Source organism: Crinia signifera, chromosome 5 (genome assembly GCF_055691185.1).
Source record: "Crinia signifera chromosome 5, ASM5569118v1, whole genome shotgun sequence".
NCBI classification, from domain to species: Eukaryota; Metazoa; Chordata; class Amphibia; order Anura; family Myobatrachidae; genus Crinia; species Crinia signifera.
In genome coordinates this window covers 129,675,440-129,691,232 of record NC_139221.1, presented here as the reverse complement: position 1 = coordinate 129,691,232, position 15,793 = coordinate 129,675,440, and the positions used below count along the sequence as shown (strand labels likewise).

The following is a 15,793-nucleotide window of genomic DNA, read 5'->3' as shown; positions in this document are numbered from 1 at the left end:
TACACATGCCAGGTAGAGCCCCTTATACACATTATGCTAGGTAGATACCCTTATACACATTATGCCAAGTAGAGCTCCTCATTCCTCCTCCCCCACAGACCTGATAACCCCACCACACTCGATTATAATTATGCCCCAGAATTTACAATGAGACTTCAGATTTATGAGGATCACCCAATACAAGTACTCGTTCTCCTGATGGAGTTTCAAAATACCCGCTTTGTTTTGCACACTTGACCAGCTCCTTGCTTCCGTGTTTTTTAGATCTGCTGTCCCAGAACTGGAGCACTACTGATTATCTCCAGAAGTCATATATCCACTATCCATACCTCAGTTTAGTAATAATGATATATAGTGCACTGCATGGCATGGGTTACTCGGATCGGACCTACTGTATAAGTACACTACACTATGGACCCCTATTTAATCTGTACTACATTATTGACCCCTCTTTAAGCTACACTTCATTTTAAAACATCACTAAACCCCCTTTCCTCAATACATCAAAGTGAGAAACACAGCTCAGTGACTTCAAGAGTGGTGCTGTGATAGGATGCCACCTTTGCCATAAAACGATTCGCCAATGCTCTGCTAATTCCAAAGAGTTCCGATATTCCACTGGAAATAATGTAAGCACAAATCTTTGTGGTGGTTCAGTTTGTAGTGGTGTGAAGCAAACCGACACTGGACTGTGGAAACGCATTCTGTGAAGTGACGACTCACGTTTCTCTGTTTGGCAGATGCCTGGAGAACATTGCCTGCTTCATTGTATTATGCCAACTGTGAAGTTTGGTGATGGAGGGATAATACGGGGATGTTTTTCATGGTTTGGGCTAGGCCCTTTATCTCCAATACAGAGCAATTTTAATGCTTCAGCATACCAAGATATTTAAAAAGGTGCTAAATAAATAAGAAGTACTGTAGAATCTGTTTGGTTGCTATGAGCAACATCACATCTTCAATAGAACTCCCATCTCAGTACATTTACCACTTAGTATGCTATGCTTCCAACTTTGTGGCAACAGTTTGGAGAAGGCCTTTTTCTATACCAACATGTCCACACATATAAACACATACGCATAAATACACACATACAGTATACACAAACATATACACACAAACACACACTGCGAGCTGGCGCAATATAATAGCCACGGACCTGCTATGAATACAGCCAGTAAGCCCACCACTCTCTGCCCAGCTGTCACCACTTTCTATTCTATCCGGCTGACCGCAATGAAGAAGACATTGTCAGTGCCCTGATTACTATGGTGCCTTACTCAGCTGCGTACTCTGCGCAATGGGCGGGTCGACCCTGCTGATAATGGATAGGCATTTTAATCTGAGACAGAAGTCACTGTCAGCAACTATACAAGATAATTGTATATAATATAAAATGATGACACCGCCAAAGCTGTTTTAATAAATAATCTCAAATCACATGTTTTCTGCATATCTGCCCAGAATGACCAGAAGCCGGTTAAAATGATGTATCAGTTGAAGAAGTTTCCCTTCGGCTATGTACCTGATGTCAGTTGTCGTATTCTAGAGCTCCCATATGTGGGACACGAACTCAGCATGGTTATCCTATTGCCAGACAACATTGATGACAATACTACTGGATTACAGAAGGTACATTACAGTACACTTGATTTACAGTCACAATGGTTTCTCTTTATAATCATTATATTATATTGGTTGTTTACCTGCACAAAGTCAGAAGTGACCAGAAACAAAAGAAAATTATTTAGGATGAACAGTGTAGTAATACTTCCACCAGTATAGTAATACTTCCTCCTGAAAAGGACATACTTTAATGAAGATGCAAAATTATACCTAAAAAAAAGGAGTCCACTTATTGTTGGATTTCTCTGTTACAATTAAATGTTATACTGTAGGACCTCATTCAGAATTGTACAATGGTGGCATACTACTCTGATGGTGAGAGAGCTATGCATGTGCAGATTTCACTCAGTGAGAATGCACGCAGTGACCACAAGATGACTGACATGCTGCAGCCATTTTGACATCAGGGTCCATTTTACAAAATGGAGAAATGTCACCTCCCTTTTGTGGGAAGGCCGAGGCCATTATCTTCTTATACAGACTTACTGGCCTAATAGAATTTGAAACAGAGAAATTGGATTTGGCTCTGGAGATTAGCTGGCCTTTCTGAGAATTCTTATGCTGTGTACACACGGTACAATTTGACATTCCATTTTGACTGTATAGTCAAAATCGCCCTGGGATCGCATAGACATCAAATGGAGATAGAACATGTTTTTAAGCTTTCAATCCCCATTCCATGCCAATGCGTGCCAGTGGCGGATCCACCAAGGGGCGACTAGGGGCGGTTGCCCCGGGGCCCCCATACATCCAGGGCCCCCACACTTCAGGTGTGTGGTGGGTGGATGGCAGGCATTGGGGTCCGGGCAGCGCAGGGCGGCCAGGGGGTCCCTGCGGCACCAGGACAGTCAGCGACCTACTCTCTTGTCACACTGTCTCCGGGGGAACCTACCCCGCTCTCCCCGCATGATCACCACATATCCCAGGCGCCATGAAGCGGCCGTGCCTGTGCATCAGCGCCAACTCCGATGGGCAGCGAGACTAACTACTCTGGTGAGTGCTGCGGGGGGGGGGGGGGGTTGTGAGAGGAGAGTAGCGGGGGGTGAGTGGAGGGGGCCCCCACAATTTTTGTTGTCCAGGGCCCCCACAGACCTTAATCCGGCTCTGGAGCTCCCGTTCAGCTAAAATTGAAAAGCCAAATAGACAGTGCAGCAATGACTATATAGTGCAAATCGAATGTACAGTAGATAGCATGAATTGTATGTAAATATTACAGAGATACTGTAGCAAAGATTGCAAAGCACTGGCACCTAAAGTCAAATAGCAAGGGAATCTCACCGTGTGTACACACCGTAAGGCTTACTCAGGTGATGGATGGTGCAACTGATGGTCACAGTGGGGATCCGGTACTGCCTCCTCACATGTCGCACTCGGATCTGCTATGCCAGTATCTAACCCTTAACTACAATCTGGCAGGCACGTTATAGCAATTGGATGGAATTTCTTTGATAATGGATGTAAGCTATACAAAAAAATTATATTAGGCATTATATATATAGTCAACGGTGTCAGCCCGGCACTCTTATCCAAATATAAGCAACTGCCGTTGGTGCCTTCACGGGAGAATCTGTAGCGAACAACTGGAACAGAGGTGGCACTCAGCGGGCTTGGTAAAGTAAACGTGTACACACCTTAAAAAAGGAGCACGTTTGCTCCGAAACGTTGGAGATACACAGTTTGCTGTGAATAAAAGATTTTCTTTACCAAGCCCGCTGAGTGACACCTCTGTTCCAGTTGTTCGCTCTATATATATATATATATATATATATATATATATACATACAGTATATACATAATATAACAAAGTACAGTACAAGCTAAGTCATTTTACAGTAATCTGATTTTATCTGATTTTATCTAAATATCTAAAATGTCATGCACAATGTATATTCGAAGCACAAATGAAACTAAAGAGTACTAATTTACCTATATGGTGTTTAATGGGGTTCTGAAGAAGAAGGGGAGCAAGTGTAGAGCTTGAAGGAAAGGGGAGGCAGACATAGTACATATGGAGAGGAAGATAAGCCAGGCAGCAGCATGGAAGAGAGGCAAATGTCCCAGAGACTGGATAGGAGAAGGTTATTGTAGTCCAATCTGGAGATGACCAGTAAGTGGATGAGGATTTTAGTACCATCTAGAGTGAGTGGGTCTGTACATGCAGATATTTTTGAGGTGGAAACAGCAGGACTGTGACGAATACTAAATGTCTGGTTTGAAGGGGAGGGAGAAGTCAAGGATAACTCTAAGACAGTGCATTTGGGGGTTTGAGGAGATGGTTGTGCTGTCAATAGACTTCTAAATTGTGGAAAGTGATGTTATGTGAGAGGTTGGAAATATAATTAGCTCAGTCTTAGAAATTTTTATCCTAAAGAGGCATACACACGGGGCGATTTTAAGCATGGATCGCTCCATGTGTATGCCTCCAAGCAATGGCGATGTGCAGTCCTATGTGTCGCCATCACCTGACTAGATCTTGACTAAGCACTGGCTGAGAGGGACTCCATCTGACTGGGATGCGCAAGATGTGCAAGATGGATGGACTGGGATGCACGCGCATCCCAGTCACTTAGCAGCGGGGATCGGAAACCCTGCCCGTCTCTGCTTCACAGAGACGGGCAGGGTTAGGGAGTGCGGGGAGATGGCGGCGACCGATGGGGACTGGTGACTAAGCATTGCGGACCGATTCCATCGCCAGCCCCAGCCTAAATGAAGCCGGCTCCATCTGTAAAGTGGGAGGAAAGTAGAGGCAAACCTGGTGGACTCCAACTGTTAGTGAAAGAAGGGGATGGGGGAGGGGAGTACGATCATGAGAAGAGTCAGAGAATCAACATGAATCCATTTTTTTAAAAGTCTAAATTAAAGAATGATAGTATTTTTTTTTATTCTGTTTAACTCCAGCTTGAGAAGGAGCTGACTTTAGAAAAACTACAAGAATGGACAGGACCAGGATATATGCATCCAATTGATGTCCGTGTGCACCTGCCCAAATTCAAGCTAGAAGACACTTATCAGCTTAAATCACCGTTGTCTACTCTGGGAATGGTGGATGTCTTTGACAAGGGTCATGCAGACCTGTCAGGGATGTCAGGATCTCGGGATCTTTTCTTATCTGAGGTCATCCACAAGTCATTTGTGGAGGTGAATGAAGAAGGCACAGAGGCGGCGGCTGCCACTGCTGGCATTGCCATGGTAATGTGCCTGCCAATAGAGGAGGAATTCAATGCTGACCATCCCTTTCTTTTCTTAATTCGTCACAATAAAACCAATAACATACTTTTCTTTGGCAGATATTCCTGTCCATAGAAGGGTAAATCATGTGGTAAAACAACCTAAGTCTGCTAATGTTTTGTCCTCTAATAGAGCAAAAGAAAATATGAAAAATAAAGTGTTTTGGAGTCAATATAGTATTTATTTTCATTGTAAAACCAGGTCACATATCATGTAATATATATATATATATATATATATATATATATATATATATATATATATATATATATATATATATATACATCCATCCATCATTGTATAACTAATCTTACATTGGACATCTGAGAGGTTTATTCTTAGCAATTTCATCTGCTACAAATCCTACTAATCAGTGTTTCCCCATCGGTAGTTTATGTAATGGATGAACGAGTCCTCACCAGGAACATTGCCTGCTCCAGTGTGGGAATCTCTGTTTTTGGGCCTGATTCTATTTTGGAAGTTAAGCAAAAAAGAAAACCTTCCCTCCATGTTCTTGATGTAAAAATCATGTTCCGTCCTTCATTAGCATACAACAGAGAGCTAGCAATATCATCAGGTTTGATGTACAGATCAGATGTCGCTATCGACCGGGGAGAGTGCGTATTGAATATACCGATGAGTCCATATACACCTTTACCCATTTAAACCATACTGTGTGGCCAAATTATCCATGTAATGAATCCTGCGGCTTTGCCATGCCTTATGACTTTTTTTTAAGATATGCTACTTTAATATGTTAATTTATAACCATTTTATGCAAAAAAAATTGGAATTCATCCAATTACTACTCGTAGAGCATCTTAGCCATACTATCACTGCTGACAATAACTTCTAATAAGCCTGCACATGAGCCTACATGATCTGAGTGTAAAATCTGGTTATCCGTCTTCTCCCTGTCACATTATAACTCTCGCTGCCTCCACCTGCTTAATCCTGCTCCCCCAGTGAACATTACCCTCCCTATCACCCCCTGCCTCTCCTTGTTAGCCAGTGCCTCTCCCCATCAACCTCTGCCTCTCCAGTCACCCACTGCCTCTACATGTCCCCATCTGCCCCCCCCCCCCCACACACACACACACCCTCCCTATTCACCTACTGGTTCTCCAGGCCACCACCCAAAGCCTTCACAAGCAAGGAGGGGGGGGTCACAGATATGTTTTCTGGCACAGGGCAACCAAATATCTAGCTACGGCTCTAGAAACAATATAATTTATTAGTATTTAATCAGCATAGTCCATAGTCCAACAGCTTAGCTACAGACATGACATAGATATATTGGTAGAGTTAAAGACAAAGGCTTCTTTCATGTACTACCAAAGGTCAGCAGTTTATGGGAGCTTATGAAACCACAATACCTGACAAAGAAACAGCTGAGCGTTACACATTACTGTGTTTATTCTGCTTAGTGCTTCATCTGACTTCTTTTCAACAGTAGGCCACAGAAAATAATTAAATGTGAGCACATTAGCTGCTATCGTACAGTGAGTCTTTACCAACCAATTTTTTTTTCAAAATGTGGGGACTTTTGCTTATTTTACAATTACTGTAATGGAAATGATGACAACGCCCCAACACCCTCTGGCAATTTAACACAAGAAAGGGACGTTCAACATTGTGTAACAATAATCATTATTACTGTATGTTATATATAGCTGCCACCAATAGCCATTTGTCCACCCTTTAATGCATACTTGCCTAACATTCTGGAATGGCAGGGAGCCTCCCAAAAAATGATTGATCCTCCCAGCCCCCCCGGGAAGGTGGGCAAGTCCCCTGCTTTCCCTGGAGGCCCCCAGCACCCTCGCCTTTGCCACCCACAACAGAGTACAAGGAAGAGAGGGCAGCACAGTAGGAATATGCCTCAAGAGAAAGTATGGAGCTCAGGTCTTAGAAGTTCCACAGCAACCACCTGCATTAAGTACAACAAGGATCCTCAGACATCCTTGACAGGAGGTTGTGTCCTGGAGTACCCCCATTATCCGCCGTGCGAATAACCATATCTTTGCGAGATCCCAGGTCCTTGAGGGCTTTTCTCTCCGCCAGTGATAAATTGTAACATGGCTGTTCTGAAACATGTTCAGTCACTGATCATATTGTCCATAAAGTTAGTAAATTACTTGATGCCTGTATTGTTAGAGTTGGGATCAAACGATCAAAAGTTATTTTTCTCTTGATCGTCGGGAATGTGTGCTGACATGTAGCAGTGTCCGCAAAATGCTCACGCCTTAAACGTCTCCCAAATTTGTAGAGATCTTTATTGTCCTCAAATGTATCAGGCACATTTGTGGTGACAAAGAAAAGTCCTTTATTTTGGACCCAGCACTCTACTAAATTCAAAGTCCTAGATAACAAATTGAAGACTATGTCTTCTTGGCGGATGTCTTTTTTCACCAGCTTTGCCCACTGTCCACCACGGCGAGTTCTAAGACGTCTGTTGGGCCTCTTCCCACCCATGTCAGAACCCCTAAAGGAGGCTTTTGACTTGATATATTCTTAGTCACTTGAAGACTATGCTTCGCTTGATCTATCTATGTCGAATTCATTGTCTCTCCATGTTTTGGACTATGTGTCATGTTTTGGAACAGTAGCAGCAACAATCTTGTGTAATCAGCAGCACCTGTGCTTTGTGTGATATACGTGTTTCCAGGGCAGAAGGAAAATTATATTGATGGTGGATTAGCTGCCCAAGTGATAGGCCAGGGTGTGGGCTATGGTAGGGACCACCGGAGTTGGCTGTGCTGTACTATGCTGTGACATGTATGCTGCAAATGGTGTTACCATCATCTACCTTCCCCCACCCCTGGGAGACGGCTCTTTTCACACACAAGGAGGCCAGCATAAAGGAGGTCACTGTGACTACTGTAAATTACCAACACAATACAATATGTAAGTGAAAGGCTGATACTACAGTTTGGATGTTGGAAAGTACTATAGAGAATGCCCGAGTGCATTTACAACACAGTACATTAAAGAGTTCAGTATTATGCTTGGATTTGTGCGTGCCAGAGGCTTGGACAGTTAGTTTTGGAAATGTTAGACAAAAAAAATATATAAGAAAACATTCTCACTTTTCAATTCTCACAAATGAACCTTTGTCTCTAAGCATGGAGCGCAGCACACTTATCCACTGGCCTACGAAACCTGGCGATAGTGACCAAGCTCATGTGTCAATGTAAGCAGTGATCCCTTGCCATCAGATCTGCTTCTGCTGTATTAGCTATGGGACCATTGCTGTAACATGTTGGTTTGTGTTTTGTATACTGTATGCTATTCTTATTTAACCCTTTCAAGTCCAACGTCTAGTCAGGCTCAACAGCTAGTAGCACAGGCATGTCCAAAGTCAGGCACGGGGGTCAATTGCGGCCCGTGCTGTCATTTCAAGCGGCCCGCAGCCTCCAGCTGGAAGAGGGCAAAGCATCATATGTGGGAAGCACAACACAGGACACTAAAGGTGGGGCCCCGGCGAGTGCGCCTTTACCTTGCTGTCTGCTGCAGTCAGGAGGTGCCGGCCACCACAGTCAGATGTGTTTGGCGTCCTACCCCTGCTGCTGCAATCGTATATCACCCTACTCCACAATTACAGTGACAGCAGTGTTTGGGGAGGGGGGCAGCAAGGGGGAAGCTTGCTCCCGTAACATGCAGAGTGGAGGAGGGCAGCAGCAGGAGCCCAAGCATCTCCTGTCCTTGCAGTGCCTGCTATGCCTCTCCGTCCTCTGGCTCAAACAAGGGGCTGGGAAACATACAGAGAAGGGAGGGGGCAGAGTGGGGGACATACAGTGAATGGAGGCAGTGATGGCCATTCAGAGAAGGGGGAGTAGGGGCAGGCTGGGGGTCATACAGTGAATGGGGGCAGAGTGGGGTACATAGTGAATGGGGGGTCATACAGTCAATGGGAGTCATACAGTGAAGGAGGGTCAGGCTTGGGGACATACAATGAATGGAGGCACTGATGGACATTAACCCCTTCAGTGGTGGGGTTTTTTTTTTGGGAGCGCTCCCCACTGGGTGAGTTTTTTATGGGCAGCGCTCCCTTTAAAAAAAAAACACCACTACCCCCCTGGGTCCGGGCAGCGCCGCTGAACTGTCAATCAGCGGCTGCCCGGACCTGCGCCCCCCGCGCCGCATCGCTGTCCCTGGCAGCCGGCTTGTCATAAGCCGGCGCCGGGGTCTTCTACTGAACACCCGGAGGGGAGGGGGGAGGAGGAGGCGACGCCGCAGAGGGGAGGGAGCCGGGCAGCGCAACGCTGCCTGAGATCAGAGTGAACTCAGCAGTGCTGCCCGGCTCCAAACAGTGGCAATTCCGAGAATTTTCCGGGCTTGCCAGACTGGGCACTGAGGCACAGCCCGGAAAATTCTCGGGATTGCCACTGAAGAGGTTAAGAGAAGGGGGGCAGGCTAGGGGACAGAGTGAATGGGTGCAGAGTGGGGAACATACAGTGAATGGGGGACATACAGTGAAGGAGGGGCAGGCTGGGGGACATACAGTGTAGGGGCAGGCTGGGGGACATACAGTGAATTGGGGCAGAGTGGGGGACCATACTTATGTGATTAATGATTCAAAGAATGTCAGGCTGAATGGTCGGCCCCCACACATTCACACTTCACCAAATCTGGCCCTCGCCGCAAAAAGTTTGGACACCCCTGTAGTAGCAGATCCAATGGTGAGCCACTTTTTTTAATAAAAAAAAAGTCATATAATTTAAACATATAAACCAGACTGAATTGTAAAGAAAAATTTGGACTACAAACTGTTAATGGTTTGTCTAAGGGACTTGGATGCACACACAAGCCTAATGTCAATAGACCATTGGTTTAACACATATGTTTGCGTCTGTATACACTTTTATTGGTTTATATTTTTATTGACTGTCTGCATCTGTTACAATTTACAGTATACAGTAATGTTACAGTTGTCACTTGCCATTTGCAAGAGCTTGTACTGTACTGTACTGTACAGTATATCCATCTGCTGCTATTCCCTCTACAGCAGGCATTCCCAACCACGGTCCTCAAGGCACACCAACAGTGCAGGTTTTAGTGATATCCAGGCTTCAGCACAGATGGTTTAATCAGAATCCATCAGATACTAATTAAGTCACCTGTGCTCAATCCTGGATATCTACAAAACCTGCACTGTTGGTGTGCCTTAAGGACCGTGGTTGGGAAAGCCTGCTCTACAGCACTGGATTAATGGAGCTTTAGGCACCCAGTGTTGGAGATGTGTACTGCATGCTATTTATGTTGTGCCTCTCTGTGCTCCAACTGGTGTGTGACAAAACCTCCATCTTTACAAGGAAATTATGCGTCAATACACGTACTAAGCAATAAGGTGACTTAAGTGAATAAAACGGTACTTGTTTCCTAGCACAGCCACAATCTTTGGGATCGTGTACCTTTAAGTTAAGGTACACGATCCCCGCGATGGACCCTCCTAGCACGGCCACAATCTTTGGGATCGTGTACCTTTAAGTTAAGGTACACGATCCCCGCGATGGACCCGATTTCCTTTGAAATCAGGTCCATTTTGCCGGCAAAGGAAAAATCGAGGGCATCGCGTCGGTCGGGACCATTAACATTGGTTCCGACGCGACCGACGCGATGCCCCCGATTTTGCCATAGGCTTCAATGTTAAAAAAAAATTTAACATTGAAATCGGGAGCATCGCGTCGGTCTTGTGCCATTATAATGGCACAAGATGAGATGGACTTGATTAAGTACATCTCACATAGGAAAAAATTTGAAAAATGTGAAATGGGCCAATATGACCCATTTCACATTAAATATGGCCCCGTCGTCACCCCACGATAGACGCCAACCCGAAGCGTGGCGAGCGCAGCGAGCCCGCGAGGGGCGGCGGTGCGCGTCCTCCGACCTTTTCATTCCCCTACTATCCACGTCGGCGTGGAGTTGAGAATATATAGTGTGGCGAGCGCAGCGAGCCACCGCGCCCGAAGCGTGGCAAGCGCAGCGTGCCCCGCGAGGGGACGCGTATACCTGTGAAGTTATACGCGTCCCCTCGCGGGGCACGCTGCGCTCACCACGCTTCGGGCGCGGTGGCTCGCTGCGCTCGCCACACTATATATTCTCAACTCCACGCCGACGTGGATAGTAGGGGAATGAAAAGGTCGGAGGACGCACACCGCCGCCCCTCGCGGGCTCGCTGCGCTCGCCACGCTTCGGGGTTGTCGTCTATCGTGGGGTGGGGTTTACGTTGTAAAATTTGGGGGTCTAGGGAATATTTTACATTGAATCCAATGTAAAATCGGGTCCCAGGGACCCTATTCACATTTGATTCAATTAAAAAATCGGGTCGGTCGCGTCGATCGCATGCGACCAAATCGCATGCGATGCGATCGACGCGTTTTTTCCGACACAAGCACCCCGATGGAAATCGGTGTGGCCGTGCTAGGAAACAAGTACCAATAAAACTTATGGAAAGTGCTGTTGGTGTACTTCAGCATCCAAATAGAAGATTTTTCTATAGCTCTCTACTGCCATCTTGTGGCTATGTAGCAGTGTATAACTGCAAAACATTTATTATTTTTTTTGAGGAGCTTCTAGCCACTGACTAATGACTTGTTTATTTTTCTACCTCAATTCTGTCCTATACAATTGCTAGAAGTACATGATTACTAAACAAAAAGAAACAAGGCAAAATAATTGCTGCATATTAATTTAAACAAAATATATCAAATGTTCATAAATATATTTTATACAGCTTTAAAATACACAAACATACATAAAAGCCTATAAGGTCGTATTACAATTGTTTTGAAATACATTGTTCTGAGTTACTTTAATCGCTAAAGCATTACTTAGGAATAATAACTGCAAAACATTAATGCAGGCATGCCCAAAGTCAGGCCCGGGGGCCAATTGCGGCCCGTGCTGTCATTTCAAGTGGCCCTCCAGCTGGAAGCGGGCAGAGCATCAGATGTGGGAAACACAGCACAGGACACTAAAGGTGGTGCCCCAGCGAGCGCGCCTTTACCTTGCTGTCTGCTGCAGTGAGGAGGTGCCGGCCGCCACAGTCAGATGTGTTTGGCGTCCTACCCCTGCTGCTGCAATCGTATATCACCCTACTTCACAATCACAGTGACAGCAGTGTTTGGGGAGGGGGGCAGCAAGGGGGAAGCTTGCTCCCATAACATGCAGAGTGGAGGAGGGCAGCAGCGGGAGCCCAAGCATCTCCTGTTCTTGCAGTGCCTGCTTTGCCTCTTCTTCCTCTGGCTCACACAAGGGGCTGGGAAACATACAGAGAAGGGAGGGGGCAGAGTGGGGGACATACAGTGAAGGAGGGTCAGGCTGGGGGACATACAGTGAATGGGGGCAGGCTGGAAGAAATACAGTGAAGGGGCAGGCTGGGGGACATACAGTGAATGGGGGCAGAGTGGGGGACCATACTTATGTGATTAATGATTCAAAGAATGTCAGGCTGAATGGTCGGCCCCCACACATTCACAATTCACCAAATCTGGCCCTCGTCGCAAAAAGTTTGGACACCCCTGCTGTAGGGGAACTGGATGCCTTTTCCTGGGGTAGAAGGCAGCCAGCAGCAGCTGAGAAATCATACAAGTCCAGTCTTTGTGGTGCAACTGGCCGCAACCAGTTTTATTCAGCAGAAAATAAAATAAACAACAAAAGAAAATACCTTGCCTGTCCGGCACTAACTAAACACAGGATATTCCTAACTATCTCTAAACAAAACACAAAGTTTCCCAGTCAACACTGGGTGGCTCACTTGTATAAGGCAGCTTGGGTGACATTCTATGGGATGCGCTAAATGCGCATGTTTTATTCGCGCACCACATCGCCGCAAATCGCCTTTTTCAAAATCGCACTTTTCAGTCAAAATTCGATTATTTAATGTGATGCGCATTTGAGGCTGAAAAGTGCGAAGAGGGGCGATTTGCGGCGAAGAGGTGCGATTTTTAGTAACAAAAAAGTGCGATTTCTTCCGCCGGTCATGTGCGAGTTTTGGACCAACCGGAGTGCGATTTACAAAACTGTCTCCGCATCACTAAGAACCCCACAACCTATTGGCCCACCTGTGTCCCCTCCATTATGCATCACACCCCCTATATAAAGGGGCATTGGCGCCATTTCACTCTTTGATAGGAAGTAAGGAGCATGGAGAGGAGCCGTGGAAGCGTGAGTTCAGGAAGAGGTGTTGGTGGCAGAGTGAGAAGTGGCAGAGGGAGCAGTGGCAGAGTGATGAGTGGCAGAGGGAGCAGTGGCAGAGGGAGCAGTGGCAGCAGCCAGTCAAGTGTGAGAGGCAGCAGTGTGGCAGGCAGCATGGCCACAGCAAGGCCAGCCTCAGCCCAGACCCTGGCCATCCAGCCCCAGCAGGAGGAGGTTGAGGATCCGCTGGCATCCCCATCCTACAGCCAAGCCCTAGACCATACCCCACACCAGCTGCAGGAGGGCCACATGTCAGAGGTGGAGGAAAATGCTGGTGAGGAGGAAGACACTGGCATGGAGGAGGAGGGCGATATGGCTGGTGGTGAAAATGAGGAGGAGGAGGAGGTGGTAGCTGGTCGCACCAAAAGTGGCCGGATGGTGAGATTTTCTTATGAAGAAAATGTGGCACTTGTCAGGGCTATCATGCCAGTGTTCGAGCGTCTGCTCGGAAAAAGCAACTACAAGACCACTGCCCAGCGCAAACGGGCTATATGGAAGGACATCACCCAGGCGGTGAACGCTGTCAGTAATCACAAGCGGCTGGTCCGCAATGTGAAAAAGCGTTTTAACGATATAAAACGCCAGTTAAAACATAAAATGGCCCTGGAGATGGAGGAGGCCACCAGGACTGGAGGAGGAAGCCCCACCACTGTCAGCTACAATGCGTATGAGGTGAAGCTGAAGCGCATCATCCCACCTGAGGTCCTGCCTGGCATGCATGTGGCGGATTCCGACAGGCCACAAACGCCAACCAGAGCTGGTAAGTGTGACCCCATGCAAACTTTAACATACATGCCAATGTGATATACCTGTAATGTGCACTTGTATTGTTATGCTTTGTAAAGTGCTGCTGTGGAACTACATAGCCCAGCAAGGTCATGCACAAGAAAATGTCTGCTCCTACTTTGAAATTGCTGATAATGCTGGGCCCTGTAGTTCCACAACTACTCATATTGATTAACAGTGTACCATTCTTTCTAGCAGACTAACATGTATGTGTACAAAAACCCTGTGCTGTACTGGTGGTTTAGCTGCCATGCCTACATACCACCGATTAACCAATATTTGTCATGTGTACACTAGTTTACTACTAAGCTTTAAAAAAAATATTTGACTATAAACCAAAAAAAAGGTGGTCAAGATATAATGCAGTCCTTATCCATTGGGTATTGTCCATTATTGTAAATTCAATGCATATTTTCCGAAAATGCTTAGCCTTAGCAATGTCCATAATGCCTGTCCATCTTTCCTTGTACAGATTGTCCGTCCCGAAGTGCTGCAGCATCCAAGAGAAGAAGGCCTGTTGCTGCTGAATCTGCAGGAGCAGGTAAATGAACAAACCACACCCCATTACACATACAGTACACACACCCATGTTACATCAACAAGATCTCACACTACATTCAGCTCCTGCTGCTACATTGCTACAGAAATGAATGTAATCTGAGCTAGGCATGTGATATATTATTAATGTCAATGTTGCATGCTGTATCGGGGTACATGTGTAAGTGCATAACACCCCTAGGTATGTGCGTCAGCCATCTATAGCCCTATGTAAAACAGTGTAGACGACAGTGTGGCCTATATATGCATCAATACTTACCTCTTCATCTGTATCCACAGGTGCTATACAACTAGGGAGCAACACAACAGATTCTTCAATAGTGGTGCTAGACGAAATGGACATCATTCTTAATCCGGTCGACACCTTTGCGGCAGAGAAAGAAATGCAGACCTCGTCACAGAGTGATCTTCCCCCAAGTGGGGTGTCTCCCAACCCACCCCCAACCACCCACCCACCCCATACAGCAGCTACTGCTTCCCAAGTAGCTAACTCCTTGGTTAATTTCAAGGACAAACAGTTAGAATTCATGGCCTCCCAAAGCCTCCAAATAGGTAATATCCAGGGGTACATGCGTGACACCTTCCTTCAGTTACGCAAAATTGCACGTAGTGTACGGGTAATGGCCAGACACACTACAACCATTACAGTCCAAACCATGAGTGTCAGAGCCTGCTGGAATATGTAGATCCACAACCTTTGCCAGGCAAGGAGTTATACCACACTACTTTAATGCAATCCCATAGTCATATACCATTACAATATGTTATAATTCACACATTAATTTATATTGAGAAAAAGACACAAACACAATGGTATGCGGTTAGCAATTTTTACTTTTTGTTTTTTTGGTGAAGCTTTCTATACGTGAGTATAACAGGGCTGTTGCTTTCATTACGTTGTTCAATTATCCTTTCCAATACTTCTCTTGAACCCTGCCACAATAATAGCAGATCATATTATAAATCTCATGAAGAATATGATTTTATCAGAAATTGAATTGTCAGAAAAATGTCTCTTTCTCCACTTCAAACATATAAATGTTATATAAAATACATAGTTGGGTGCCACAAAAAACACCATTGCGCAGTCTCATGTTTGAAGAAAGAATTGATTGTTAAAAAAAAAAAAAAAATTCTTTGTTTGTACCAACTTCAATAAATGTATCAGAATATTTATATATTCAGTATTTAATGTATTTGAGACCTGTAAATAGTTCCGTACAGCCATTAAGCCCTCCTGGTGGGGTATCACTGTAAATAAGCTAGTGACATCAATAGTCACCAGCCATATATCCTCTGGAACCATGCCCAGTTGTTCTAATTTACGGAGTAATGTGGTCATATCTAGCAAGAACTGTGGTGCTGATGTATAAGTGGCTGTAAAATTGAGTCT

At 45.5% G+C, this 15,793-nt stretch overlaps 1 protein-coding gene across 1 annotated transcript in view; it reads left to right on the top strand.

Moving 5' to 3' along the window:
* SERPINB1 (serpin family B member 1) overlaps positions 1-5,026 on the top strand; it is a 54,965-nt gene extending 49,939 nt beyond the window's left edge. Inside the window, exons 6-7 of the mRNA XM_083188035.1 lie at positions 1,465-1,632; positions 4,525-5,026. Coding sequence (XP_083044161.1) covers positions 1,465-1,632; positions 4,525-4,929 — 573 coding nt within the window. The 3' untranslated portion in view covers positions 4,930-5,026. The remainder of the gene's footprint in view (positions 1-1,464; positions 1,633-4,524) is intronic.
* Positions 5,027-15,793: the final 10,767 nt, after the last annotated feature.